General features: G+C 48.4%; 9 protein-coding genes across 9 annotated transcripts; 4 read left to right on the forward strand and 5 right to left on the reverse strand.

Moving 5' to 3' along the window:
* Positions 1 to 75: 75 nt before the first annotated feature.
* Positions 76 to 1746, reverse strand: C8Q69DRAFT_454304 (leucoanthocyanidin dioxygenase). The gene is made up of 2 exons (XM_028629690.1): positions 1454 to 1746; positions 76 to 1247 (listed from the first exon to the last, which is right to left on the reverse strand). Exons 1-2 carry the CDS (start codon positions 1492 to 1494, stop codon positions 182 to 184), a joined length of 1107 nt encoding a protein of 368 aa, XP_028489910.1. The 5' UTR covers positions 1495 to 1746; the 3' UTR covers positions 76 to 181.
* Positions 1747 to 1811: 65 nt separating this feature from the next.
* On the forward strand, positions 1812 to 2952 carry C8Q69DRAFT_53143 (t-SNARE). The gene is made up of 3 exons (XM_028633753.1): positions 1812 to 1995; positions 2051 to 2688; positions 2765 to 2952. Exons 1-3 carry the CDS (start codon positions 1952 to 1954, stop codon positions 2839 to 2841), a joined length of 759 nt encoding a protein of 252 aa, XP_028489911.1. The 5' UTR covers positions 1812 to 1951; the 3' UTR covers positions 2842 to 2952.
* Positions 2673 to 4693, reverse strand: C8Q69DRAFT_454311 (nucleosome assembly protein). Its single transcript, XM_028629691.1, has 3 exons — positions 4257 to 4693; positions 3104 to 3967; positions 2673 to 3049 (listed from the first exon to the last, which is right to left on the reverse strand). Exons 1-3 carry the CDS (start codon positions 4396 to 4398, stop codon positions 2916 to 2918), a joined length of 1140 nt encoding a protein of 379 aa, XP_028489912.1. The 5' UTR covers positions 4399 to 4693; the 3' UTR covers positions 2673 to 2915.
* Positions 4694 to 5502: 809 nt separating this feature from the next.
* Positions 5503 to 7218, reverse strand: C8Q69DRAFT_503776 (glycosyl transferase family group 2-domain-containing protein; the record flags this gene model as incomplete). The annotated part of the gene is made up of 6 exons (XM_028632514.1): positions 5503 to 5776; positions 5836 to 6020; positions 6093 to 6323; positions 6374 to 6697; positions 6762 to 7009; positions 7098 to 7218. The coding sequence occupies 6 exons, from the start codon at positions 7216 to 7218 to the stop codon at positions 5503 to 5505; spliced, it is 1383 nt and encodes a 460-aa protein (XP_028489913.1).
* Positions 7219 to 9557: 2339 nt separating this feature from the next.
* On the reverse strand, positions 9558 to 10923 carry C8Q69DRAFT_53217 (nitrogen metabolite repression regulator NmrA). Its single transcript, XM_028633758.1, has 2 exons — positions 10176 to 10923; positions 9558 to 10111 (listed from the first exon to the last, which is right to left on the reverse strand). The coding sequence occupies exons 1-2, from the start codon at positions 10817 to 10819 to the stop codon at positions 9697 to 9699; spliced, it is 1059 nt and encodes a 352-aa protein (XP_028489914.1). The 5' UTR covers positions 10820 to 10923; the 3' UTR covers positions 9558 to 9696.
* Positions 10924 to 16036: 5113 nt separating this feature from the next.
* C8Q69DRAFT_454325 (putative lysophospholipase) lies at positions 16037 to 18659 on the reverse strand. Its single transcript, XM_028629692.1, has 3 exons — positions 17245 to 18659; positions 16824 to 17188; positions 16037 to 16585 (listed from the first exon to the last, which is right to left on the reverse strand). Exons 1-3 carry the CDS (start codon positions 18224 to 18226, stop codon positions 16241 to 16243), a joined length of 1692 nt encoding a protein of 563 aa, XP_028489915.1. The 5' UTR covers positions 18227 to 18659; the 3' UTR covers positions 16037 to 16240.
* Positions 18660 to 19375: 716 nt separating this feature from the next.
* On the forward strand, positions 19376 to 20392 carry C8Q69DRAFT_454331 (hypothetical protein). The gene is made up of 4 exons (XM_028629693.1): positions 19376 to 19398; positions 19468 to 19603; positions 19679 to 19995; positions 20055 to 20392. Exon 3 carries the CDS (start codon positions 19686 to 19688, stop codon positions 19902 to 19904), a length of 219 nt encoding a protein of 72 aa, XP_028489916.1. The 5' UTR covers positions 19376 to 19398; positions 19468 to 19603; positions 19679 to 19685; the 3' UTR covers positions 19905 to 19995; positions 20055 to 20392.
* Positions 20393 to 21170: 778 nt separating this feature from the next.
* C8Q69DRAFT_513168 (hypothetical protein) lies at positions 21171 to 23409 on the forward strand (the record flags this gene model as incomplete). Its single annotated transcript, XM_028633307.1, has 3 exons — positions 21171 to 21831; positions 21931 to 22085; positions 22150 to 23409. The coding sequence occupies exons 1-3, from the start codon at positions 21654 to 21656 to the stop codon at positions 23407 to 23409; spliced, it is 1593 nt and encodes a 530-aa protein (XP_028489917.1). The 5' UTR covers positions 21171 to 21653.
* A 787-nt stretch (positions 23410 to 24196) lies between these two features.
* Positions 24197 to 25419, forward strand: C8Q69DRAFT_53290 (hypothetical protein). Its single transcript, XM_028633759.1, has 2 exons — positions 24197 to 24976; positions 25041 to 25419. The coding sequence occupies exons 1-2, from the start codon at positions 24547 to 24549 to the stop codon at positions 25304 to 25306; spliced, it is 696 nt and encodes a 231-aa protein (XP_028489918.1). The 5' UTR covers positions 24197 to 24546; the 3' UTR covers positions 25307 to 25419.
* Positions 25420 to 25595: the final 176 nt, after the last annotated feature.

The following is a 25595-nucleotide window of genomic DNA, read 5'->3' on the forward strand; positions in this document are numbered from 1 at the left end:
TTAGCGCGGGGACGGTCCTGCGGTTCCAAGGTTTCCGCTTACAAGCGCCGAGATTGGAGTAGAATAATAGTAGTATGATGAACGACTTTGCTTTAAAATATTTACTTAGATTCTGAATATTCGTAGAAATCTGTATAATATCTGTACTCAGCTTCTGCAATGAAGTATGGAACAATAGAGCTTAAGCGGCCATAGCCGCAAGAGCCCTCTGCTTCTCCTGCAAGGCACTAAAGTTCCTCTTCATGGCATTCGCAGTGAACTGCTCTCCAGTAACCATCGCATATTTCTTCTTTGGGCCTTGAATCAATGCATCCGCGCACGGCTGGTTGAAGAACGCGATACTATATCTATCACCAAAGTAATCACCCGGCTCTGACGGAGTCTTGACACGATGGAAAGTCGACTTGAAACGGTCATCCGACCATGACATGAGCAAATCACCGATATTGCAGATGATATCTCCAGCTTTGAGATCGACCTTTGTCCACGCGTCTCCAAGAGCAAACTCTGTGACGACTTCTCGGCCTGGACAGATCTCCAGTCCGCCTTGGCCTTCTCGTTGGAAAAGTAGGGTCAGGAATCCCCAGTCGCAGTGTGCTCCGGCACGATAATAGACTCCTGTGTTGTTTCCCTCTGGAAGGGCGAAGTAATGCAATAGACGCATGGTTGTCTGAGAGATAGGCCGGGTGATATCATGGAACTTGATGAAGTAGTCATCGGGGAATCCCAGACCGCGTGCAAAGCATATCATCAATTTCTCAGATATTTTTTGTACGCGGTTCATAAAGGCCAAGGAATCTTCTCGAAACTTGGGAAGGTATTCATCTTTGATCCACATGCCTTTCATATTCTGGCCAAACTGTAGCTGATAAGATTCTTTCCTGTCCGGCTTTCCTGTTGATGGTCGGATTTGAGAGTTCTTCTCCCATCCTACGTTCCTGGGACTCCACGGAACCGTTGCTTTGACCTCGTCAGGAAGAGAGAAGAAGGCTTCTGAAGTTTCGAACATGTGGTTGATTTCCTCCACCGAGAGTCCATGGTCAGTGATGGAGAAGAAACCTACTTCCTCCGCTGCCATCACAAGCTGGGTTGTTATGTCATCGATTCTAGCATCAAAATCGCCCAGAGATATTGTAGGGATCTCACGATCGACGTATTTGGTGCTTTCGGACATTGTCGCTAGTATATTGTATCCGTATACTTTACGCTTGTTGAACAATGTGTCCCGATGAGGTGACCGCTGTGATCTAAGAATCAATAAAAGATTTAGCTATAGACCGAAAGTGATGGGAAATATATCACTTTCCCATAGTAAGATGAAAAGATGAGGGATACAAGCGTTAAAACTATCTTTCGTATCCCATGAGATGAAGCGGAAGTTCTTATCGGGTTCGGATAGACCGATAAAGCTTGTGAAACGACGACATCACGATAAGCGCCATCCAGTAGTTACCTGTCAATGATCTCCATGACTGGTTCATCATGTAGTCGCATTTCGGATATCGGCGAAATCCTCGTACAGATATCACAGAACCAGTGAACAATAAATGGATATTCATACGCATGAAGCTGTGACTATCGAATCGGAGCATCGAACTGATAGTTACATCATAGAAACTGAGCTCTGGCATGTTGCTATTGATGCCGCCGTGACAGCCTAGAAAAAAAGCAGTATCATGCCACCTTATTAGACGATGTATCTCTGCCAGTTAGTATCTTCAACTGCTTTCCAAACAGACAAGGACGGATGCGGCTTGAAACTGACCAAGTACAGTAGAGCCCGAGCGGAGCCAATGGTGTCCGACGAGGCGCCAAGGCCAGCGTGGTTGTCGCAACCGAGTCCGGGGGATTCTCATCATCAACCGCAAGTAGTCGAGAAACAACTATCGCCTCCAACAGACGAGCACAAAAGCAATGGCAGCTCGAGTATAGAAATAACACCTGCGCGACCATGACGGACCCAAGCCAAATGGACCCTTTCCTCCAGGTCCAAGCGTATGTTCTCCCCGTGGGCCAAGCTCCCGCATGCCTGTTGACATTGCTGCTACAGAGATGTCCTGGCGACGCTGCAGACCACTCGTCCCCTATTTTCTTCTTACCTTCGTATCCGCTCCCTCGCGACCTCACCTTCAAATCCGGAACTGCAGCAAGCACGGTCGGAACTCGAGTCTACGCTTCAGGACCTCACTGCAGATCTGAGCGATCTAGTTGAGAGCGTCCGCGCCGTTGAACACGATCCTTACAGATATGGCCTTGAGTTGGACGAAGTGCAGCGTCGACGGCAGCTGGTGGAAGATGTTGGGTCAGAGGTTGAGAAGATGAGAGAGGAGTTGGAAAAGGCAGTAACTAGCGGTGCTGGGAAAGGAAGAGGTGCTGGATCGGAACTCCCGAATCCATCAGATTTCGACAACCTGTTATCCCCCGATGCTTCAGGAGAGGGAAGAGGAGAAGATTATTATTCATCCATGGAACAGCAGCGGCAGCTCGAGCTCATGCAAGAGCAAGATGAGCAGTTGGATGGTGTTTTCCGCACGGTTGGAAACCTGCGACAGCAGGCCGACGATATGGGCAGGGAGCTCGAGGAGCAAGGAGTCATGCTCGATGAAGTGGATACGCTGGCCGATCGCGTTGGAGGAAAGCTACAGAATGGACTGAGAAGGGTTAAACACATCGTGAGGAAGAACGAGGGTAAGCTTTGCGCCTCCGCGATTTTGATTATCAAATTGCGATATCTGAAACTAACAAACAATCCCGAAACTGGCAGATACAATGTCTTCCTTTTGCATAGCCGTCCTGATCTTCGTGCTCATACTATTACTCATCTTGGTGATTGTCATGTAATATACAACGGAAAACAAAGGGGGGTTAACGACTTTTCAACGACGAGGGGGTATTCTTTCAAGGGCGGAAACGATTCAGTTGCGAGCCTTCTTGCGAGGTCGCTCCTCCTCATCTTCCTTGTCGGCGTCCTCTTCGTCGAATTCATCATCATCGACATCGTCAATGTCGAAATCCGAGTCGAGATCCTCGGCCAGCTCGTACGATTGGACTACACTCACTAATTAGATGCCGATCGCACAGCCGAATGAATTGCAGAACTCACCATAGTACTTGAGGGCGCCAGGCCACAGATCCTCCGCGATAGCAACTGCCAGATCCTCACCATCGGGGAATATCTCAGCATCCTCCAGATCATCTTCTTCTTCGATGTCATCGTCATCTTCGTCATCCTCATCCTCCTCATCATCCTCCACCTTCTCTCCCTTAGCGATCTTAGCCCATCTCTCTTCCTCTTCCTTCTCAGCCTCCTTGGACTTCTCCGCAGAGACGTCCTTTCCGCGGTAGCCGAAGAAGGCGAAGAAGCTGACACCGGCCGGGCTGGTTGCGCCGATATCCTCATCATCGGCCTCCTCATCCTCACCGCCGGTGAGGGCATCAGCCTCGACCTCAGCAACCTTCTTCACAAGCTTCTCGTATTCGGGCAGCTTCTTCCTGTCACCACCGTGCTTCTTCTCTGCCTCAGCAAGGTCAACAGCGGCATCAAGCAGCCCCTTGGTCGGGTCCATGCCCTCCTTCCAGTTGATGCGGACGGGCTCAGAAACCAGGCCTTCCCAGGTCCTGCGCTTGCCCTTGGCGGTCTTGGTGACCTCCTTGCGCCAGTAGAAGTCCTTGACCAGCTTGGCGTTCTCAAAGAATCGGTTCGCCTCGCCGGTCTGAAACTCGAAGGTCAAGCGCACGCTGCGTGGCTCACCGTTGCCATTCTTGTCGACCTCGAAACGCTCGACAGTGAGGTTCTTCAGGGTCTCACCGATGATGGCGGCATCAGAGGGCAGGATGTAGTGGTCGATCTCCCCAGGAGCGTTGGAGAAGACGCGGGGCCAGAAGTCGGCATCCTGGAGCTCGGGGGTGTTGATGAGGGCATTGCGCTTCTCGTAGATCGGTTGTAGGAGAGGGACAGAGCGGCGCACTACCTTGAGACGTCAGTTTCACATCGCTAGACACCCGTAAATAGCGAGCGCATATTCTATATAGTCATTGTAGAGAATAGAACTCAAATCGATGATGATTTTCGAATCCTTTTCCCCTCTGCGCGACGCGCATTGCGACAATTTTTTCCGACCGCGATCGCGATCGCGATCGCAAGAAAAGAATCGCGATAACAAAACCACCACCGATAAGGAAGATACAAAGAACATCGAATATCCTCCATCAGAAAGCTAGAAGAAAAAAAAAAAAAAAAAAAAGGAACCACTTACGCTGTTCAACCTCCGCGCGGATGAATTCCTGTTCCAATTGCGCGATCTTGCGACCAGCTTCCTTGGGGATGGAAGGGAAATCGATGCGCTCGAAGAGCGACCGGGCCTCCTTCGACTCCTTTGCGACACCGTTGGACGCCATTATTTTTCCTCGACAATTTATTGATGATATCGGGGGTGGAATTAATCGAGTTAAGGAGGGGAGGAGTGTGTTAATGGGATAGAAGAAGACAAAGAGAGAGAGAGAGAGAGAGAGAGAGAGAAAGAGGGAGAGGTCGTAGGTAAGTAGACAGGTAGGTAGGTAGGTAGAAGCGCAATCGATATAAATTATAACCACACCTCTTGACCAGTAATAGGGCCAATTATTGAATTATTAACTAAGCTTACTGTTTAACTTAACTTAACTAGTTCAAAAAAATCTGTTAACTAAAAAAAATTTTTTTTTTTCTTCTTTGCCTATGTTTCTGGTCCGAGTTCCCTAACCTAATTAAAAAAGGGAGGCGTGAGCGCGCGGGATGAGAACTTGATGGGGAACGTTTGCCCGGGCGTTGCTTGGTGAACGCGAAGGGGGGCAAAAAAGTCCGCGGGCAAAAGACAAGAACGGTAGATGGATTGAGGAGTATGTATTACCTACCTAATGAGATCTATTTATGAGGATCAACTATGAGATGATTAAGAATAAAGTGAGAATTAGCTACCTAACTATATGATTACTGAGTTGGTGAGGGTTTTCTCTTTTGTTTTGATTATCTTTTTTTTGGTTTGTCGGGTGAGATGATAATCAGCTTTATTTAGGCTGTACCACTTGCTGGTTGAGACGGCATTCGCCTCTTCTTGTTGCTGACTTTCAAAACAGGAATGTCTGTGCGGTTCAAAAAATGGGTTGGCTCCGTCGATCATAAGCACTAGACTATCTATCTATTGGTGCTTTCTCGGGAGCACTTTCCTGGCGATATTCAAGCTATGAGATCTTTCTTGATACAGTTTATATGGAAGCGGAGCTAGCTTGTGCCTAGCTAGTGCCACAACTGCGAAATGGTTTGTATAAATGTTAACTTCTTGTATTACTTCCTAATATAGCGTCTCATAATCGTTGATAAAAATGACATTCGTTGAATCGTCATCAGCGCTCGGCTTCACGTTGATACCCAATCTCTGGTCGATCGTCCCGTCCAGTTACCACGCGTTGGCTGTGACGCCAAAATAGCTGCTGGTTAGATGTTTTGCCGGTGCAGTCTGTCTGGTGCTATGCCTTGTTGATGATATAGAACCCCGGCGCTGGAGCAATGAGAACAGAAATCATCGCTCCCGTCTGCAATAGATTGGTGATCGGGGAGAGGACCACAGATAGCAGGAGGTGCCACAGCATGGAAACCACGCCAATTCCCGGAGTGTCCATGTCCTCCATCAAGCAGGCAACGATGAGGCCATGGATATCGGCCGCGTGACTGAAGAGCAGCCACAGGAAAAACCAATATGGCACGGATATCGATCCACCTCGGACCAACGCGACAATTGGGCTGTAATAACTCTTATTAGCTGGAATGTCGCGGCTAGGATTACTAGAGATGGCACTTACTATATCAAGACCCAGAGCGGTACCAAGAGCGCTAGCAGAAGACCCATCTTGACAGAAAAACTGTCAATCGACCAAATCCCAGTGTACCATCTGCGCCGCTGCCGAATGAAATCATTCACAGTCTCCGGGGGCTGCTCTCGTGCAATGGCATGGATCCAACCAAACTTGTATCCTAGCCGTGTGGCCTATGAAGGAGACGACATCAGTAACATGAAACAAAAAGTACGCAGATGCCGCTGTTCGAATTATACACTTACGTTGAAGGCAAACCAGAAGTCTTCTGCAGCACAGTTCGTGTCCCAAGTGACATTGTTCTCCACAGCTCCGTTGATGATGTTCCAGGAACCCTTCATCCAGCCAAGCAGAGGACGGTGGGATACTCTCATTGGGAGTTGGAAACGGCCCCAATCTTCTGATATTCTCGAGATTTCTGCCACGGTCATCAACGTGTTCTGCCAGTGGTTACGACCATTGTAGAAAATGGTGCCCTTGGAAGACTTAGCATGGTTGGACAATAGGAGGTGCATTCCAAACCTACCATTCCAATATCTTCCGATCCCCGTTCAATGAAATCTATACAAGTTTGTATGGCAAAATCGTCGAGTTCCGTCTCCTCATCGAGGTGCAGCACCCAGTCTTCCGCTGTTAGCTGACATTGGATACGATACCACTCCAGAGCCCGTGCTTTGTGTCTGGCAAAGTTCGCCTGGAATGATTTGGCATCGGGAACTCTATAGACATTGATGAAATGCGGCAGAGCTTTCCGGAATCGATCAGTCTCAGGGGCGTCCACCAAGACGTCGAAGATCAGTTGCGGATAGTGCCTCAGGTTGTGCCACGAAGCAGTCGAGTTAATGACTGTCTATACGGCGCAATGTGTTATTTGCTATCCCGTCACGATGTTCACGTCCATAGTGTCAACATACTTGAAAGTTTGTCCCCTTGGTCACCAAGCATATCCTGATACTGCGAAAGGATCTTCTCTTCGGACTCCGGGCATAGGCAAAGGGTCGTGCTGGAAGGAGGAGACCCCACAAGGCGGCATATGGCGGGCGTTGGGTCAGCACCAGAGGTAAGAATGGGATTGACAGGATCAAACAGTCAACCGTCCACAGCGCATTTCGATCGACAATTCGTTGCTGGAGTCCGGTGTAGACCGTCAGTTGATACAGAGCTGAAGTTTCAAATCAATGAACGTCCAAAAAGCCAGTGGTCCTCAGCGAGAGTCATTGATCAATTCCTCCGCCTGGAATTCAGCCTACCATATAGAAGTGCCGTGAAGGTCAAAGGAAAGATGATCCAATTATAATCCAAAACATTGAACAATCTCCGCGAACGCCGTTGCAGGAATGAGGGGTTTACCCCCTTCTCAGAGAAGGCCATTCCGAGCTTCCTGTCCTAGTTGAACGAAATGGTCCTCGATGCGAAAGGAAAGGCAGGATGCTCAGCAATAATTGCCTCGAGGCATCTAGAAACCTTCGACCTGTACTGAAGAGCGGGAGAAGAAAAGAACAGAAAAGAAAATAAAAGAAAGGAGAGAAAATCAGCAAAAAAAAATATCTCGGACTGAGGGGAGGGGCATTCTAGATTGTGGCCATCCAAGTAAACTAATCCAGAACAACGAGACATACTACATCGAAAATGGCCATACTAGTTCACGGAACCAAGCCTCTCAGCATCAACGCGGAGAACTCGTGGTTCCCGATTTCCGGCACGTCCCGCAACTCTCCCAGAAAGACTACTAGCAAGGGAGCTTCTTGACCGCTGGGTGTAGCTTTCGAACGTTGGGTATATTATTCCCGCAACTGTAGCCGGCGTCGGGGACTGATTGCGTAGAAGCTACTAGAGTCTAGATCCAGAAGATCGACTTAGCGCCATCCAGCATGTCGACTAGATAGAACTATAGAACTACTCTAGATAAGTAGCTTAAGTGTCAGGCTGTAAGCGTGGTTCGCACAAAGGGCGGTGAGAGAAGTGGCAGAATTTCAGACTATCTATTATTCCCAAGCTTCGATTGTATTGATACGTCCAGATAGATAGGTACACCTTTTAACTTATCTCGGTTTCATCTGTAGTTTTTATCTCCTAATTCTAACAACCATGGAAACCAAACTTTTTGATTTCCCCGATACCTTTTGTAATCGATCCTCGAACGAGAATCCAACATCTCAAGTCTGTACTTTCAGAAGATCACTAGCAGTTTCAGAGACGGAACATCTTGAAACTGATAGAGATGTAAGGATGAGACCGGCTTACAACAGACATGACCGTCTGGATTCGTAACGGCGAAGTTATAGACCATGAGCCTGAGATCGATAAGATCTCGAAAGATTCGATCGTTTGGATGGTGGTTGGTTGTCATATCTGATATATATATATATTTAAAACATACATATCAAAAACATCTTTCGTACTTTCTTATAGAGAATTGGCGTTCATATGATGCACAGTCGACCTGTTGAATATTAAATAGCACAGAAGCATAGTCTGATTTGAATTGTCTACTTGAATCTAGTCCTAGGGGGGATTTGAAACCGCATTTATCTATTATAGCATACAAGGTATCTAGATACTGGTGATCCTTGTGGCAAGTAATCCGCCATAACTGCTCAATGCGGACTATTACCATAGACTGCGGGATCAACCAACACAATCAACAGGTTTGATGGCGCGTTTCTGTGTATGAATGATATAATATCCATGGAACTTCTTTACGTCCATAGAGAAGATATATTGGATGAATATTAGTGACTAAGTAAGACATACACACCATTAACTTCTACCAACCTCCCGAAATGTAGATCATGTCGTCAGTTTTACTGCTAAAAGCGGAGCCTGATATGTATATTCTTTTCCAAATAGAGAAATAAGCTACTAAGATAAACACCTGTTATAGGATATGCCGGAACAATTATGTATGTAGTAATGAAAACGATTCGTGATTTGGGTATCTTATTACCTAAGACAAATGATCTTCTCTTTTCCCCTCTCTCAATGTCGGAACAGCGTCTCGCGTTCAGTTCCATCGGATGTGGTTGGATAACGAAAGCGAGACCGACCCAGCCTGAGAGAGTTGCCGCATAGGAGAGGGAGAAACAAGACAAAATCTTGGAATCAAGACTGCTATTGCTCTGCTCATTAGCAGGACGGAACCACTGGTTCGTTTAGCAGACTGAGCCATGCGAATTTCCCCATATTTCCATCACATTAACCTATGTATATGTATGTCTGAATGTATATCGTGGCCAAACAAACTGCCACACATGATGATTATGAGTCATTTCACGAGTTTCGTCCCAGAGAGGGGAGGTCTCATCAAACGCGCCGCCCGTGATGTAAAGGAAACAGGAGATGAAATGTAATGGGAAGAATAAGGATCGAAGAAAACATGAGAAAAGCGCCGATGAGGAATACATCGCTGATGGGGAATAATGCCGTGAATAATAACTTTTATTTTCTTGAGAGAGACGCTCTGCAGTGTCTCCTCGATGCGTCATGATAGGAGGGGAATTCATAACCTCCGTTTTCGTGCAAAATCGAGCATTAAACTTTTGGGATATGACGGAACCGTAATTCGATGGCATCTCTCCAGATGAGATCTGCGTCGACGACGGCAGAAAAGTGATGGAGAGGTCGATAAGAAAAGTCGAGGAACTCGTATGAGAGAAAAGAGGAGGTAAGGTTGTGGGGTCGAAGGTGGAATGCAGAGAAAGGCCGAAGTCGGAGTCGCAGCCGAAGCACGCCGTACAGCCTGTCGCGCAAAAAAGTTGCGGCACGCGGTTCAGCACTCAGCAGTGACACGCGTCCGGCGACAGGCGGTCATATGTTGCAAAAAAAAGGAAACGGTGGACCAAGGTCGACTCATAACATCCAGTCCAAGCCGTTTGCTTCTTCCTCCACCGGAAAGACCTCTCTTGCATACTCTTCCATGTCCCGCCAGCCCTGCCAGAGATGGCGCGCCTCATCTGTTAGTCGCATCGAGATCACTCCTCCTGGGCCCTGCATCATGCCTGCTCCTGCACCCTTTCCACCAAACGGGCCCAGTCCCTTGGGTGATCCAGCGGCTGGACGGGTGAATTCTTCCTGGGGGAAATACGGGGCATTGAGTTGGCCAAACAGCACCTCGATCCCTTCCAGCTGTTCCTTGTAGCCAGCTGGGATGGGCACCTTGATCTCGATCTTTGGTACCTGCACATAGCGGCATCTTCGGTTGAGTGCGCGCGAAAAGGCCGCACATACTTGGTTTGGAGACAGAGTCTCGAAAGTCAGGGCAATCCTGTGTCACTGTTAGCTGTTCCGATCCCACAGGTATATCCATCGTCCACGGATATTGAACTCACCGATGGCCGTGCCATTTCTTTGGACCGTCCTTGAAGATCTGCAGGACAGCTGGGCCAACGTCATGCTCTGCGTCCAGCCAGGGTAGTGGTATATCCGGATGGAAAGGTGCCCGCCATTCGAAGCTGCCGTCTGGTTGTAGCTCCATCTGGAAGAGAGGGTATGGCAAGCTGGTGAAGTTGTTATTGTAGATGCCGGCGTAGACAAACGTCGCTGGTAGCCCTAGCTGCCGGACATAATTCTCGACGGTGAATTTGCACGCCCAGAGCGGGAGGCTAGGCCAGGGACCATGTACTGAGTGATCTGGCATGCTGCTGTAGACGTAATGTTGGATGGTACCCGCCCGCTTTGCGGCATCTGCTAGGGCACGACCAATAGCAACCTCATCGCCCGCCTGCGAAGTTGTGTTGATGAAGGCCAGACTGGCGCCCCTGAAGAGGTCGTCCATGAGCTCGACATTGTTGAGCAAGGGACCTTGGATCAGAGTCACATTGGGGAGACTCTGCAGTTCCTCCGCGATGATGCCTTTGAGCGAATGGACCTGAGCGCGAACCGCATATCCGACGGCGGAGGCGACACGGATCAATGAAGCCGCCTGGCGCCCAGTCGCATTGACTATGGCGATAGTCTTGCGTGGTTGTGTCATTCGGAAGGAGTATGTATAATGATCACAGAGGAATTGGCATCCACCAGTGGTGAGGGGCAATGAGGGGTGGGAGGTGGATAACTCCCCGGGGAGTCAGCAAGCCAACAGAAACGCGACTGCAACAATAATGGCGGATATTTGTAGCGGCAGTAGATAGGCAGACAGATGGTTGGAATATAGATCGGGGAAAGAGGGAGCTTCGCGAGCGATGATGATGTCGCAATCGATCCGGCGGCCGGGACTATTAAAAAGAGAAATGGCGATGGTGCAATATCAGCAAAGGGATTGCGCACCGTGTGGACGAGCTATAGCATCCACAACTCTCCAGCCTCAGATCGCTGCCAGGTGGAGAGCACCCGTGGAAAGCTTGAGACGGTTGACTGGACCAGAACGGCTTCCAGGGTCCGCCGTCCTAAACGTTGCTGCGGGCTGTGGTGGAGAGGCTGCAGGGCCAAGAGAGATGGAGAGAGAAGCGGAAACGAGGCTAGAGCTGGACGAGCGAGAATAAAAAACGTTCCATCCAACGTTGTTCTTGTCTTGTCTTGTCTTGTAATTAATGTCTGGTTCCGAGTATCCGCAATCCACTGGTTGGTGCCGGCACAGGACCAGAGAAAGAAAAAGTAGGGTAACGAGAGAGAGAAAAAAAATTCAATGTGCGCTTGTTGAGCTTGAATTTCCCGAGAGTTCGTTTCCTTCGTCTTTTTTTGCCTTTGCTCTCTCTCTGTCTTTCTAGTTTTGAGATCAGGTACCGGTTCCAATAATATTCATCAAAGAACACTGCAGCATAGACCTTGCTGGAGAAAGAACTAGGTGATGGTTCTGAATCTGTCACGAGAACGCTCTGAGGAAAATCTGAGTGCGTCCTCGCGAAATCCGTCTGATAATGGACTGGGGAAGTGAAGTACCGTGGTGGTCAACTTGGCTGTTGCGTTTCTGTGTCTGTTTCTGGTGAGATCGCACTGGGCTCCGGTCAACGCATGAAACCCCAAAGCAATCAACCCGAACAATCCTGGGGGAGAAGCCGGCTGCGGGGTGGTTTCTTCTATTTATATAGTCTTTTTTTCAATAAGTGTGAACCTTGTTCGAGCTGGATCGACTGATCTGGATGTATTCGAACTTCGAAAGACCTCTTCAAGACTCTGGAGGACTGAGGCCAGGAAGCCCACCAGACAAGCAGCAGCAGTAGCAGGGCGATCAAGAGGCGTAATAACAATACAGCGGCGGGATGCGGCGGACTGGGAAAGCACCAGAAGTTTCGTATGGTCATCCAAGTTACGGAGCGTTCATGGCATGTTGCGTTGCTGCATCGGCTTCATCCATTGACCTGCTTTCTCTTTACGTAACCCGACAGCGATGAGACGGGCGGTGCGAGGCAATCGAGAGGAGATCGGATAAATGTGATGATATTATGGATCATTATACTGTACTTCTGCTGCCCCTGTTGTTCTCATCCCAGGGGGGGTTCTCTGCTGTCTCTGCTGGATTTAGTTATCCGTGATGAGGGAGGCCAGAGAAGAGAAACGCAGTCGACAAAGAGACCTGGGGGAGGAAGACGGATAGCGTCCGGGATCGATCAGATCGTATGGACTCTCCCTCTTCCCCCCCAGTCTGCTGCAGAATTATCCGGCCCGAGGCCGTCCAGTCTCTCTAGCCTTGGATCCAAACGGAAAAGATAGTCTACAGCGCTTGAGAAGGGATCCAGCCACGGTGGAGTCGATGAGGGTGGAACCTTAAGCCATCTCCAGCAAAACAACGCACAAACCGTGATCCAGAGAGGATACCAGATCATCAATGCTCCTATACTACTCTACATAGTACAGGGACGAGGACCTGCAGGACGTTGTACGGGCTAGACCCCAAGGTGGTTTGATCCGTCAGGGATGTTGCACATCTCCTCAATAATATTAATATTACTCAGTGATAATATACTACACGGAGCAATAATGCTGCTTCAGGGATTCACAAATACAGTTATGTACTGAAATTGATTATCGTGAGAAGCATCAGAATAATACCACCAGGCACCACCATCAGCGCAACTTTCTCTTCAAAGTCGAGTCGATGCTACATACTAAGTACACGGCTGCCAGGAGCGGGGTTCAACAGCAGTAGTTTACCATCCATGATATCTAGGCTCGTCTTTCTCTTTGCTTATCATTGCCCCTCATCCACCACCATTACCATCTGAGCACATGGCCCTGGCAGCATCTGGATGGATGATTGCACAATCGGAGTACAACGGACGGGGTTTGCTGGCGCTTTCTTTGTTGGAGGATCGGGGTCTGCTGGAAGAAGGAATTGAATCCGTACAGTACTTAGCTTCCAACTGCCTAAGCGAGGCGGCGCAGACAAAAAGAATCATCTCGTCTAGAATCAATAATAACAATGTCATCCTGTAACTATCGAAGTTGAACCCCTACTCTAGTTAGTTATCGACCTCTCCAGGCCTTGGACTAAATAAATTTTCAAGGGCCAGCGGTGACCGCCGCCAAGAGCACGTTGCCTGCCCGGCGGAGACTCTGCTGTTCTTTTTTCTTCTTTTTTTCTTTCCCCTTTCCCGATGCTTCCAACTGTAAGTACTACTAGAGTACCTAAGTCGATGGAATTACTCTAGTTCCCTCCGAAGCGGTCAAGTGGTAGCCAATCTCTTGCCCCACGATGTTCTCCGGCACAAGGACGAAATCATCATCTCAGCTCCAGCTTACCCTCCCTCATGATTCCTCCTCTTTCTTGGTCTTCGCACTCCCGCCTTCGCCCGCTTCTGGCATCGCTGGTGGGGCAATCCCGGCAGATTTTTTCGTTATCATTATCAACAATAATCAGACGCGATCCTATGAGGCTTCTCGCTTGCAGGTACCTTGGGCGGAGGGCGACGATGGTGTGTCCACTCGTCAAGTCAGGCTGGATCGTATAGAGTAGGAGATGATCGCTGGTGCCGGAGCCGAGGTGACGTGCTTTCTCTCCAGAAATCCCATGGCCTCTTCTTCCGCCATTTGGCCGCAATCGCATTTCAATAATAATAATAATAATAGATGTTGGTCGATATCAATTCGCTCAACATCGCCAACATCCCGTCAGGTGATCTCGTCCTTCTGTCCGGACAGTCCTGTCCGAATGGAGCAATCCTACCCTGATGCACAATTTCGTTTCACAGCGATCTATACTCAGACCACGAGGTTCGATACTGGGGAGACCTGGCCAAGAAGGTTGAGCCTTCTTAACTGGTATATGCCGTATATCCCCCCGCCGCCTTCAAGCTGATCCATGCGCACTTCCAGGTGCCCCAGTAGGAAACGCACACCAGAAACAAATCCCTACCAATCAATCGATTGACATCCAAGAAAAAACTGTCGTCATTGCATTGTGGAAGGTTCCCATTTTTCTTTGTTATTCCTATGACCCTTCTCGGTAACAATTCTGCTCGATCCGACTCTAGTACTCTACAAGAAAAGCGATTTCTGCACAATCCGCTAGTGTCTGGAACCTCCTTCCACCTATGCAAATACCTAACAGCTTCTGGCACATCGATGATGATCCGACTTTACACGTATCTGATGTGCGGTGACACTATGTTGACCGTCATTAGCTGACCTGGCCAGTGTCACACTATCAACCTCTTGCAGTGTAGCCGCGGCCTTCCAGTGTCCCTATGCAGCAAAACTAACCGTAGTATGGGGTACCAAGTCAGTAGTTCCTGGATCATGTCTCTTCTTTTCGATATACACGCACAACCAAGCGGTCAAACGAGGGGCCCAAGAAGCCAAGGGCGCTTTGTTCGATGGCCGCGTCGATTTTTCCCACTCTCTCCGTCCTGGATAGAAGGGTCCCCTTCCGCATGCTTCCCCGCTTCGCGGTCAAACAATGGGTCTCTGGCTGCTATCAATTTTCAAATAGTACTCCATAGGACTCGTATACAGTGGGAACCCAGACGGACGAGATAGTGGCCGGCATAGAGCCACATGACTGGATCAGCTCCGTAAGTACCTAGGTGTAGCTTAGCTCCCTGACCGAACCTGGGGAAAGGTAGGCGTTTCTCAATAATGTTCAACTAGCCCTATCTAGATTCTACACTAACTCTATTCTCAAATAAAAATCATGCAGTCCCTTAGGATGGACCAGTCAAGTAACCATCTGTGTCTTGCCCGCAACCCCAGATTTCTTCCGGATTCCCATGGCACGGACGGCAAACCCGCAATATAAAAAAGAAACAAAAAAAAGGAATCAACGATAGACAGCGGCTCAACAAACACATAGGAAGCTTCTCTCTCTCTCTCTTTTTCTTTTTCTTTACTCTTCAAGACACAAGAACATGCGCAAGGTCCCCAGACAACAACACCAAGCAGCAAAAATAACGAGCCAATAAATCAACCAATCCGCGCCTCTTTCTGTTAGTTTTCTTGATTATTATTTTCCTCGGCCAGGGGCGCGCACGACCCCAGTCAACTAAGTAGAGTAGAGTAGTCAACCCCGCCTTTTTTTTGTGCTTGAGTCTGAGTCTGATGCCGTTCCGTCAAATCGGACCGAACTCCCCCTGCCACATTATTTAATACGACTGGGTCATACCAGACCAGGGATCCAAGGAAAAAATCCACTCAGACATCTCCGCGGAGCTAGTTCAACAGTAAAGTAACTGGTTCGGAGGGAAAGGAGATCCGATATCGCTGTTGTATACATACATTTTTGTTTCATTTTATCCTTGCACCGCGATATACCACTGTAGATTGATTAGACCTTTTCTCCTTCGAGTAATATCTTTTTTTCGCTGATTTTTGCCTATCTAAAGAGGATAATTCCGCATTAAAAAAGGCCAAAAATCGAATTTCGTTTATATGCACATAACGGGCGGAAAATGACGCGAGATATTACAATGTGCGTTTTTCTTTCTTTCACTTTCCCATCTATCGAGTAATAGCTATATAATACTAGTAGTAACTAACTAACCAACTAACTAACTATCAGCTGAGCACCTACACTGCTATAAGAGCCACCTATGTGCAAAGGCAGAAGTGATTATTGCCGCGGACGATAGTTAGGTAATCATCAAGAGAAGAAGAGTCCAAGCAGTGCTAAGTAGTAAATCGACGTATGTATTGTATATGCAGTCTTGGGGAAATGGGTCGCATGTCTATGTGTGAAGAGAGATGATGTAGAAAGAAATGGTATTAAATAATATCTATTATGGAATTGGTTGGGTTTTGGTTTGGCTATTGTCCTAGGCACCTTGAGATAGTTACTACTTTTTCTTTTATTGCGCCTTCTATGAATAAAGAAAGCATTAAATAATAGTGATTACCACTATCCTTTTTTTCCTTTCCGTGTTATGCACTCGCTTTTTATATCTATGCATCGCGTATAACCAATGAGATCGCCTCTACGAAATAAGGCTATAATATATAAACGCAACAAACAACACAAATCAGATCAAGAAGGCGCCGACCCCGCGATTCCCCCGAACCCATTCATTCTCAAGCTGACCCCATTTCGATCTTCATCGTCATCGATCTCGCGATCTTCGATCATTTTGGGTCCAACCCCGGCCAGACCCCAGATGGCCGGTCGACGCCGGGCATGCATCTCCGCCACAGCGCGCTCGTCCGCGTGCAGATGGGCACCTGATTTCCGGAGCAGCAGGACATGCTCCGATAGTCCCGCATTGGCTGCTAGGAAGAGCGGGGTACGTCCTGCGCGATTGCGTATGTGCACGGAGCCTCCTTGGAGGAGTAGGTAGCGGAGGATGTCGACGGAGGGGCATGTTGCGGCGAGGTGCTGGAAAGAAGAAAATAGTCAGTAAGATAAGAGGAAAGGTGGCTGAGAAGAAGATCTGTCTAGCGATGGCGAGTTTGCGGGGAAGGGGGAAGAGGTACAAAGGGAAACGCCAGGGGAATGGGTAAACTGGTGGGGCAGACGTTCGTATTCTTCTGGATAAAACGCCACAAAAGACGAACTATCAAGGAAATTGTGTTTGTGTCGGGGAAGAACAGTAAGAATACAACAGTTACCGTACAATTGGGGTGTTTCCTGAATAGTCTGCCTCGTTCAGCAGCCATCCATCCTCGCTTGTCATTACTTCTTCAACTTTCTCGAGTTCTCCTTGAGCAATCGCATAGCCCAGTGCGGTCAATTTCTTCGCTGTCTCAGGCAAGGCGCCTCCTGGATGGCGAAACACAGGTTGAGAGCTCTCTGTTAATTCGCCGCGGAGGGAGACAGACATCGCTTTAGCGACAGATTCAGGCGTTGAGTCAGGCAGGGCAAGCAGGTAGGCCAGCTTGGTGAGAGCTGCTTCGCTCGTCATATCGTGCCCTGCAACGACACCAGCTCTAGACAGAGTCATGCCGGGGGCATACACAGGACTGACACTGCCAGTGAGACCTATCTTCGGGATTAGCAGATGACAACCGGAAACAGAGACGGGGTAGAGAACTTGCATTGAGTAACGTTGACGATGACAATTCCTCTTTGGATGGCACTAGCCAGCACCTTGGTCATCGCATCATCTTGTCCGTTTGGTGCATTTCCAGCGCCAAAGGTCTCTAGGACTAGACCCCTTAGGCTCCCCAGCTTCAGGACAGCATCCACCATTGCTGGTTGAATCCCGGGGAATATGCGCAGACATGCAACGTGAGTGGTATCCAGGTTTGTCTGGATCCTGAAGTGTCCGATGTGTGTCGGCCTGTTCACGAGGTCCCAAGCAACCTGTGTGCGCATCGACGTCGTTACCGCCAACGGAGGTGCGTTTGGAGAGTCGAATGCAGCAAAATCGCTTGCTGCCACCTTTGTCGCTCTGTTGCCGCGGAACAACTTGTAGTTGAAGTACAAACAGACCTCAGGGATCATGAAGTGGCCAGCCACGACCAAGGATCCCAGAAGATTATCCGTGGCATCATTCTGTAGCTCCAACATAGGTGCTTGAGATCCTGTGAGAATGACCGGCTTTCCGAGATCTTGCAGCATAAAACTGAGCGCTGAACAGGTGTACGCCAAGCTGTCAGTTCCATGGAGAACCACGAAAGCATCAAACAGCTGGTAATTCCAGTAGATCGTCCGGGCAATCTCTGCCCAACCTTTAGCATCGATAGAGCTGCTATCCAGGAGCTCTTCGAATTCATAGACCGTATATCTCACCTGCCTGTCGTAAGCGCTTGGAGGCGTACGCAAACTGGCATAAGCCTTGGTTGTGCCATTCCCGTTGACAACGACGTCGAGTGGCAGTGGCAGAGATCCATCGTTGAATGTAGGCAACCGTGCTAAACAAGCCTCCTGGAACCCCCTAGCTGGAACGAAACCAGATGGAGATTGACGCATGCAGATCGTGCCACCAGTCATGATAATGAGGACCCTCGACTCGGGGATAATAGCCGCCGAGTTTGGCTGGTCAAGCTCAGAAATGGGAGCTGCTGTGGCTGTCATTTTTGCCAGTCTCCGTAATAATCCAATGGAAGGCCAACAGTGTACAGTTTAGCGACTTGATAAACGTAAAGATATAATATGACCGCCCCGTATAAGTGAGAACTATATCGTGAAGAATTACTCGAGATGGACTCGAAGTAACGTAATTCGCAAGACAGGCGTTTTAATTTGTTGTCGTGGGTTCTGCAACAATCGGACAGCCAGTGTTAATACGATGAAAATAAAAGAATGATAAAAAAGAGGTAACTTAATGCTCAAAGTTCTCTGGAGGTGCGATGGGTATAGTCGTTGGAAGGAAGCGTTTAGTGCATCCGAGACGGGCACCCTGGGGACTTGGTACCGTCTCCACGACAATATAAGCCAGTCTTTTCTCTGACAGCTCGTAACCGTGTCCAGTCCTCCCCGACAATTCCAGTCCTTTTAAAATTTTATAGAATAAATCATCGTAACGGTTAGCGGGGTGCGGAAAACGCGCTCCTAGCTAACCCGCCCCTTACCGCCTGCCGCTCCGATTATTCTGCCGCTCAGATCCACCTACTAGGTACCTAGGTACCTAAGGTAGCCAACAACCCATCTTCATCATTCGTCTACCCCATATTCTATCACTTTATTTCCTTCTTCACTTACTCCTTCACCTTCTCCTTCTCCCTTATAAGAGTCGCATATGTCTCCCTCTACTACCCGACAGCAATATACTATACTTATCACCAGGGGCCCATGCAACTGGCAGGGTAAAGCCGGCTTTCGATGCATATACCTAATTTAACATCCTGCAATCACTGCGAGCATATAATATCCATGCACCCCGATTATTGTTACTTTCTTACATGTTCTACGAACTGGAATTTCGCGGCTAATACTGCTATTATGCACTTACCCACTTTTATCTTCTTATATCCACCTATGCTCCATCGAGAATTATTGAACCTTATGGAAGGCAATTCGTCGCTAAGATATATAGAGACTTCCTTATTAGTTATTTTTACAGACTTGCTACTATTTATCGATACTCGGGCGAAATTGATCGACAAGCTGATAGCGCGAGACTAATATTATTATATTACCTGAGTGAGCGGCACACCAGCTTCCGGAAAGACAACTATAATGAATTCTCTGGTCAATAAATTGCGCTGAGCAGCAGATTTCGCTACAACCAGCCGAATATATTGAAGGTAATGGACCGAACTAATTACTGTCTTAAAGACTGGTTGGTTGACTGCTTGATGAGGATAAGGCAATAGATGTCATAACGCGACATGCATCAATTATCATAAGACCATCTCTGTCTCTGACAGCGGACTTGAAGAAAGGATTCCGAGCATTAATAGACACGTAGGGTTGCTTACAAGCCTCGTACGTGTTCTATAGGATATACCGGTAAGCATTGCCTTATACTCTGCAGTCCAAACGTAATGTTGATAGAAGTTCTGAGATTAATCTTTTCCGTAACAGGAATCTTATGACCTTATACAGAGAGATTGATTTGCTGATAATAAGCAAGATCCTCTTCAGTCAACCTCTGTTCTTTAAACGCATTAGTGGTTATCCGTTTACTAGAGGCCTATCCCCATCAGATATATCACAGCGTGGCGCTACCGCCAGGGTCTTCAAAACGGCTGTTGCTGGCAATGGGATTTATCCGTCTTGCTTCAAGACTAAGAATCAAGAATTGAAATAAGCTCTCGAGAATATTTAGCGCAACGGATGGCTCTATGCAGAGGAATCAAACGATGATGTCACTGTATATTTGCGAACCAAAATCATTATTTGTAGGTGCATATTCTACTGGTTAGTTACTTTGTGCTGCTCCCTAATAATCTGGTTCTAGATATTGCCGCTTTATTTTCCTAGATAGCTCTTGACGGCGAAATGAATTGATGGCTTTCTGCCAGTCGACCAAAAAGGAGAACTCCTTGTTGGTCTGCCTGGATCTCTAGCATCAATTATAGCACGCCGCTCCAATCGGCAATTGATGCTATTATGCAAGTCTAACTCCGTTAGCTAGTTATCAGATGCCCGACGTTTACTGGTAGCCAATAAGTCGCCGCTTCTGGAGGATCAATACTAGAAAGAGTTCTACCGCTGCCTATTATTCCCTATACTAGATGGCTATGTTGTAACTAGTTAGTTAATGTCCCCTGAGTTTGTAATGATCAGTGTCGGGCGTCTTGTCAATGATTGGTAGCTATCACAAACCGAGACCGCGGATCAGTTCACTATGGTAAATTAAGAAGGCTGAGTTTTCTAGGCGAAGGCTAGCTTGCCAACTAGCTGTCTGTCAAATAAGACAGCCCTGCTTCACGAGAGAAAGAGAATGAAGCCAAGACTTGCCAAGGCCCCGGAGCGAGAGGGGAACTATTAAAGAAATTAAATATGCGCTGGTCCCTTTCAACTTGCCTGCCAAGGGGTTGGGCCACTTCACCATCGTTTACAACTGTCACATCTGCAGTTGATATCATCTTCCAATTACACCGCTATAAACATGGCATTCTTTTTCGTGGAGCTTTTCCCAGGACCGAACTTCTATCCAGGCCACGTTCGCAGACTACCGCCCCTACACTCTGTGCTCTCCTTGACCGGAGACGATGGTAACTCTTAGGAGAATCCGCGGCCGCTGAATGGCGCCTCTGGGCGCGCTGGGCATGCTGGGCAGTGATCGCAAAGATTTCGCAGAGATCGGAGCCCAAAACCCAAGTGGGATCTCTTTTAATTAGTATCCCGCCGCTGAGATTCCCCAGCCACGGGTCCTGGGTTGTCTTTTGGTCCTTGGCTACGCCCTTGGCATGTCACACCACGAGGACTTAGATTCTTTCTCTTTGTGACCATTGGATGACCTTTCGCCTATCTTCTGCAATGGTGTCGGACAGTCAGAGTAGCCAACGGGGACCGATGGCCTCTATACCCCGTTTGGTAACCATCCCTTCGTAGAAACATGTTCATGGCATATTTCTCGGCGACCCGTCGCGGGGGTTCACTATGGTAGGCAGATCGACATAATTGCCACCCCTCGCCCTTTGCGCGCAATCTCCCTTTATTGCTCGAACGCCTCTTCTCCTTCCTATCTTTCAGGTTATCATCTGAATCCCCCTCCTGGAGTCCTGAAGGCTGGACTCACTTCGGATTCTGCCACTCCTTTGGACAATATTCGCTCTTTACCAATATACGTTCCTTACGTGCTTGTTCGGGCATATAGCCTTATTGGGTCTCTTGGTGTAGTATTCTCATCGATTGGGAGTTACTATAGAGCTGAAAAAAAAGGAGAAAAACCTTGTGAGCTCCCTCTCTTTGACCAACGTCAACCAGGACAGCAGGAACTGTTGATACCCAGCGCATCGAAACAAATAACTATCGATATATACACCTTTAGACGCTCTCGGAATTCAAAGAGCAGTCTTGTGCTTAGACCATTGCTTCTAGCTATCCGAAAATGAGGGCCAGTAACTGGCTCAATGCCGCGCTTGCGGCGGCGTTGACTATGAATGTCGACCTGGTCGCCGGTTTCTGGCGTCTCCCGTGTCGAGGACGCTCCGGTGCCGCAAGAGTTGATCCCCTGATGAGTCCAGGAGAGATCTCTCAGCATGTCCACGTTGTTGCTGGTGGTAAAAGTGAGTTTCTCCTGCAGATACTCTGCTCCTTTAATACCCTTTAAGGCTACCACCACAAAGGAGGCAGCATTGGACGAGTTGCTAACGTGCTCTTTGCAGATTTTGGACCGAACGCTGACCAGGATTCCTTGATGAATTCTGAGTGCACTTCGTGTGCCGTTACCCAGGATAAGTCGGCGTACTGGGCCCCGGGACTTTACTTCATATACCAAAATGGAACCGCCGAGCTTGTCCAGCAAGAGGGTGGTATGCTTGTGTGAGTATCCCCAAAACATGCACCCTTTATATTACATCAGACCACCATCTTTCCACATTCAGGGTGGCTTCACCGTCATATATGCCGATCACAGGAATTCTGAACGATTCATTAGGTACTATCTTCTGTACGGCGAGAACATCAAGGCTTTCCCCAACGGTTTCAGAATGATCGCCGGTGACAGCACCAAGAGGAACTTCACTGGTCCTATCCCTGATGCCCCCAAGTCTCTTTGGGGAAGTGCCGACGAACACCAGAATGAGCTGGCGGAGAAGGCCATTGGCTTCAACTGCTTGAACTATGCGACCAACCCGGAGCCTTCCCTCTACCGCCACGAGTTTCCCAAGAAGGATTTCATAGATGCTAACTGCCCCGATGGAATACGTGCCGAATTGATGTTCCCGTCATGCTGGAATGGCAAAGACGTCGACTCTGAAAACCACAAGGACCACGTCGCATACCCATCTCTCGTCATGGATGGCGAATGTCCTAAAGGCTACGAGACCAGAATTGTTTCTCTGTTCTACGAAACAATCTGGAACACGGCTGCATACAAGGATGTCGAAGGAACCTTTGCCTTTGCGAACGGTGATCCTACTGGTAATGGCTACCACGGAGACATGATGATGGGTTGGGACGAGGATTTCCTCCAGCAGGCGGTGGATACGTGTACCAATCCATCCGGTGAGGTCGAGGACTGCCCTCTATTCGATCTTCAGTCGGACGACGACCAGATCCAGTGCCGTTTCGATGTTCCATCCGATCTCCTTGACGAAGACGTTCTCTTTCACAATGGCCTTCCTGGAGGCCTGCAGCTTTCATGGGGACCCGAACCTCAGCTCATGAACATGGGTGGTATTATCTCCTCACTGGTATCTTCCCTAGTACCATCGCCATTTGCATCTTCTTCTACCCCGTCGCCATCTGTGGTATCATCATCGGCTACTCCCACGCCGTCCGAAACGACTTCCAGCGTCGCCACGTCTTCACCATCCCTCGTTTTGCCTTCTGACTTCACTCCCGTGACCAAGCTGGAAGAAGTTGCTGCGACTACTGCTGTTTCTGAGCAGGCCATCCCAAGTTCCCTTATTGGCAAGACCGCTGCGTACGAAATTGTGGTAGTCGAAGAGGACATTTTTGTCACGATGGACAATACCGGTAATGTTCTGGGTAGCTCTTCAGCGGATCTGAAGACCCTCTACACATCGAGCTCGACCGGCATTATCGGTGCCCCCAGCGCAGCTCCTGAGAAAAGGGACGGAGTCCACCCTCACGCCCACAAACACATCCACGGCAGACGGGGCGTCGGTCACCACCATTGAGTATTTTCGTTTGATTAAGAAAACTTCGCTTCTTCTGTGAATACTGCTTCTCCTGGAAGGAGGAGCATGTTATATTTATTATGTGTTGAGTTTGACCCCATGACCGCGAGACGGAATCATTTCAGGCTGCTTCTTTATTGTCAATAGGGTGTCCAGGCGTGGATGACAAACAACCAAACTTTTGAGCCTTGGAGCCTGTGTAGCCATGTATGTATTTATAGAAAAATCGAGTTGAATTAAGGTCACATCGCCACCGTTGTCACACACACACTCGAAGGATGTCCCCGTAGTAGCCTCGTAACTACTACTTCGGATCCTTCAGATCCTTCAAATCCTACCTTACCAGCTGGGCTGCTGGAGAGCGTTATGATAGCTGCTGATAGCTGTCGCTTGGCACCCCACAGCCGGGCGTTTCGCGCCGAACACCTGGAGGACATGATAAACTAGTCCCTTGCTTCCGATGTTTAACTGGATGGCGCGGGCAACCGATCGACCTTCGACATTACTGGAGGCGGCTTAGAATAGCACCAGCTATTCAAATTTCAGGCCCTTTTGACTCCTTTTAACTCGGGCTGAATCCTATCCAATGATTCATCTGATTTCCCTTACACCTGGGACCAAGGGGAGGTTACATGCAGCGCGCGGCAAAAAAATTGAAGAAGTGAAACCATCCCATTAGGCCCACGAGTAAAGTATTCAGATTGTTACTTCATGTGTGCTGGCGGCGGAGAGGCTGTGCAAAAGCTCCCCAGCCAACTGGTTCGGGTCGCTTTTGCCCAGATCTAAGTTTATCAATCTTCTTCAGACTTGTCTCTGACTAGTTCAATTCTTGTCAGACCGTGGCTTTCCGGGCGATTATTATTTAAACGTCCTGCCCCGCGCCTTGCTTTTATCTGGAAATCGCAAGAAAGGGTTGTTTTCAAGGGTTCTTCTTCTGTTGATCTGTGAATGCTTTTTTTTTCTCTTCCTAATTGGAGACTTCTTGTTTACAATCTTTTCTTATTCGCCGCGACGTCCTTTTACCAGACGAACATAACGGTACATACATAAGCGACTTAATATCTCCTCTGATTATCTATATACGCACAACTTAATCCTACGAAGCCACGAATATATTGCATTGCATTACTATCCAAAATGTTCTGGAAGACAGCTCTCAGTCTCCTTTCCTGCGCTCTCGCTGTGTCTGCCATCCCACAGCAAACACCATCGCCTTCCTCCTCCTCTTACTACACTCCAAGCTCTTCAGTGACTGTCCCGCCCTCATCGACCATCACACCGCCGCCAGCCACACTCAGCTGCTCATCCGGATCAACCATCCTATACACAACAGACTGCACGATGGGCTTCCCGATCTCATACTGCCATAGTCCCGAGCCCCCAATCCAGTGTTCGTCAGGCTACTATCCTTCCGTGTGGCACCCGGAACATTGCGTCGCGGAATCAACATGCTATCCGGTTGATTCGCCATACATTACCACGAAGTGCTCGAACGGTGGAACCCCTTACACGACTAGCACTCTCTACGAGGGCACTCTGGCTGGCGGAGAGTCAACGACTATAACCAGTAAGTCCCCAATAGAAGAAGAAGCAAGAATAATATATTCTAACTCAATATTCCAACAACCCAGACGTCGGCTGCTCCTGCGCCGCCAACCAATGGTACAGCATGACTCTCGGACCCGGTGGCTCGACCGTCGACACGTACTGTATGCCTCACAGCGCGTGCCCGGCTGGAATGAGTACTTCCGTGAGCACGAATAGCTACTGTGCCACGGCTCCAGCGAGTGCTTGCTCGGACATTCCTCTCACGACGGATTTTTGCGTCTGCCAGAACCCAACTGCGACGGCTGTTTACCCATCTGGTGATGGAGCTGTCGCGACTGGGTGCGCGTGATTTGTATAGTTGTTGTTGCTGTTCGTTTGGAATGAGGGAGTTTAGTTGATCATGATGATTTGATGAGATACGAACGCGTGGGATTTAATGGTGCGGTAATTGGTATGTATATTGGAGAGAAAAGGAGGGATTGGGATGATATTGATCTCGGCTCTTGAGTTGTAAAAAAAAGGCCAAAAGATACAGTGAGATGAGGGGGATCATAATAGGGAATAGTAGTAAATAATTACTCTAGAATGATTAATATATAGCTAATGTGGAACAAGGACCAATATAGAAAAGATACTAT

Source organism: Paecilomyces variotii (genome assembly GCF_004022145.1).
Source record: "Paecilomyces variotii strain CBS 101075 chromosome Unknown C8Q69scaffold_1, whole genome shotgun sequence".
NCBI classification, from domain to species: domain Eukaryota; kingdom Fungi; phylum Ascomycota; class Eurotiomycetes; order Eurotiales; family Thermoascaceae; genus Paecilomyces; species Paecilomyces variotii.

Bases quoted from the DNA above. Each gene is read 5' to 3' on its own strand.
- C8Q69DRAFT_454304 (XM_028629690.1), bottom strand. From the start codon at position 1,494: ATGCGACTACATGATGAACCAGTCATGGAGATCATTGACAG. The intron at 1,248-1,453 runs GTAACTACTGGA...ATTGATTCTTAG, and splicing joins GTCATGGAGATCATTGACAG to ATCACAGCGGTCACCTCATC.
- C8Q69DRAFT_53143 (XM_028633753.1), top strand. From the start codon at position 1,952: ATGACGGACCCAAGCCAAATGGACCCTTTCCTCCAGGTCCAAGC. The intron at 1,996-2,050 runs GTATGTTCTCCC...TTGCTGCTACAG, and splicing joins CCTTTCCTCCAGGTCCAAGC to AGATGTCCTGGCGACGCTGC. The intron at 2,689-2,764 runs GTAAGCTTTGCG...CGAAACTGGCAG, and splicing joins CATCGTGAGGAAGAACGAGG to ATACAATGTCTTCCTTTTGC.
- C8Q69DRAFT_454311 (XM_028629691.1), bottom strand. From the start codon at position 4,398: ATGGCGTCCAACGGTGTCGCAAAGGAGTCGAAGGAGGCCCGGTCGCTC. The intron at 3,968-4,256 runs GTAAGTGGTTCC...GTCTCAAGGTAG, and splicing joins CCGCGCGGAGGTTGAACAGC to TGCGCCGCTCTGTCCCTCTC. The intron at 3,050-3,103 runs GTGAGTTCTGCA...TAGTGAGTGTAG, and splicing joins TGGCGCCCTCAAGTACTATG to TCCAATCGTACGAGCTGGCC.
- C8Q69DRAFT_53217 (XM_028633758.1), bottom strand. From the start codon at position 10,819: ATGACACAACCACGCAAGACTATCGCCATAGTCAATGCGACTGGGCGC. The intron at 10,112-10,175 runs GTGAGTTCAATA...ACAGTGACACAG, and splicing joins AAGAAATGGCACGGCCATCG to GATTGCCCTGACTTTCGAGA.
- C8Q69DRAFT_454325 (XM_028629692.1), bottom strand. From the start codon at position 18,226: ATGACAGCCACAGCAGCTCCCATTTCTGAGCTTGACCAGCCAAACTCG. The intron at 17,189-17,244 runs GCAAGTTCTCTA...TCCCGAAGATAG, and splicing joins CATCGTCAACGTTACTCAAT to GTCTCACTGGCAGTGTCAGT. The intron at 16,586-16,823 runs GTACGGTAACTG...TCTTCTTTCCAG, and splicing joins ATTCAGGAAACACCCCAATT to CACCTCGCCGCAACATGCCC.
- C8Q69DRAFT_454331 (XM_028629693.1), top strand. From the start codon at position 19,686: ATGACCTTATACAGAGAGATTGATTTGCTGATAATAAGCAAGATCCTC.
- C8Q69DRAFT_53290 (XM_028633759.1), top strand. From the start codon at position 24,547: ATGTTCTGGAAGACAGCTCTCAGTCTCCTTTCCTGCGCTCTCGCTGTG. The intron at 24,977-25,040 runs GTAAGTCCCCAA...CCAACAACCCAG, and splicing joins AGAGTCAACGACTATAACCA to ACGTCGGCTGCTCCTGCGCC.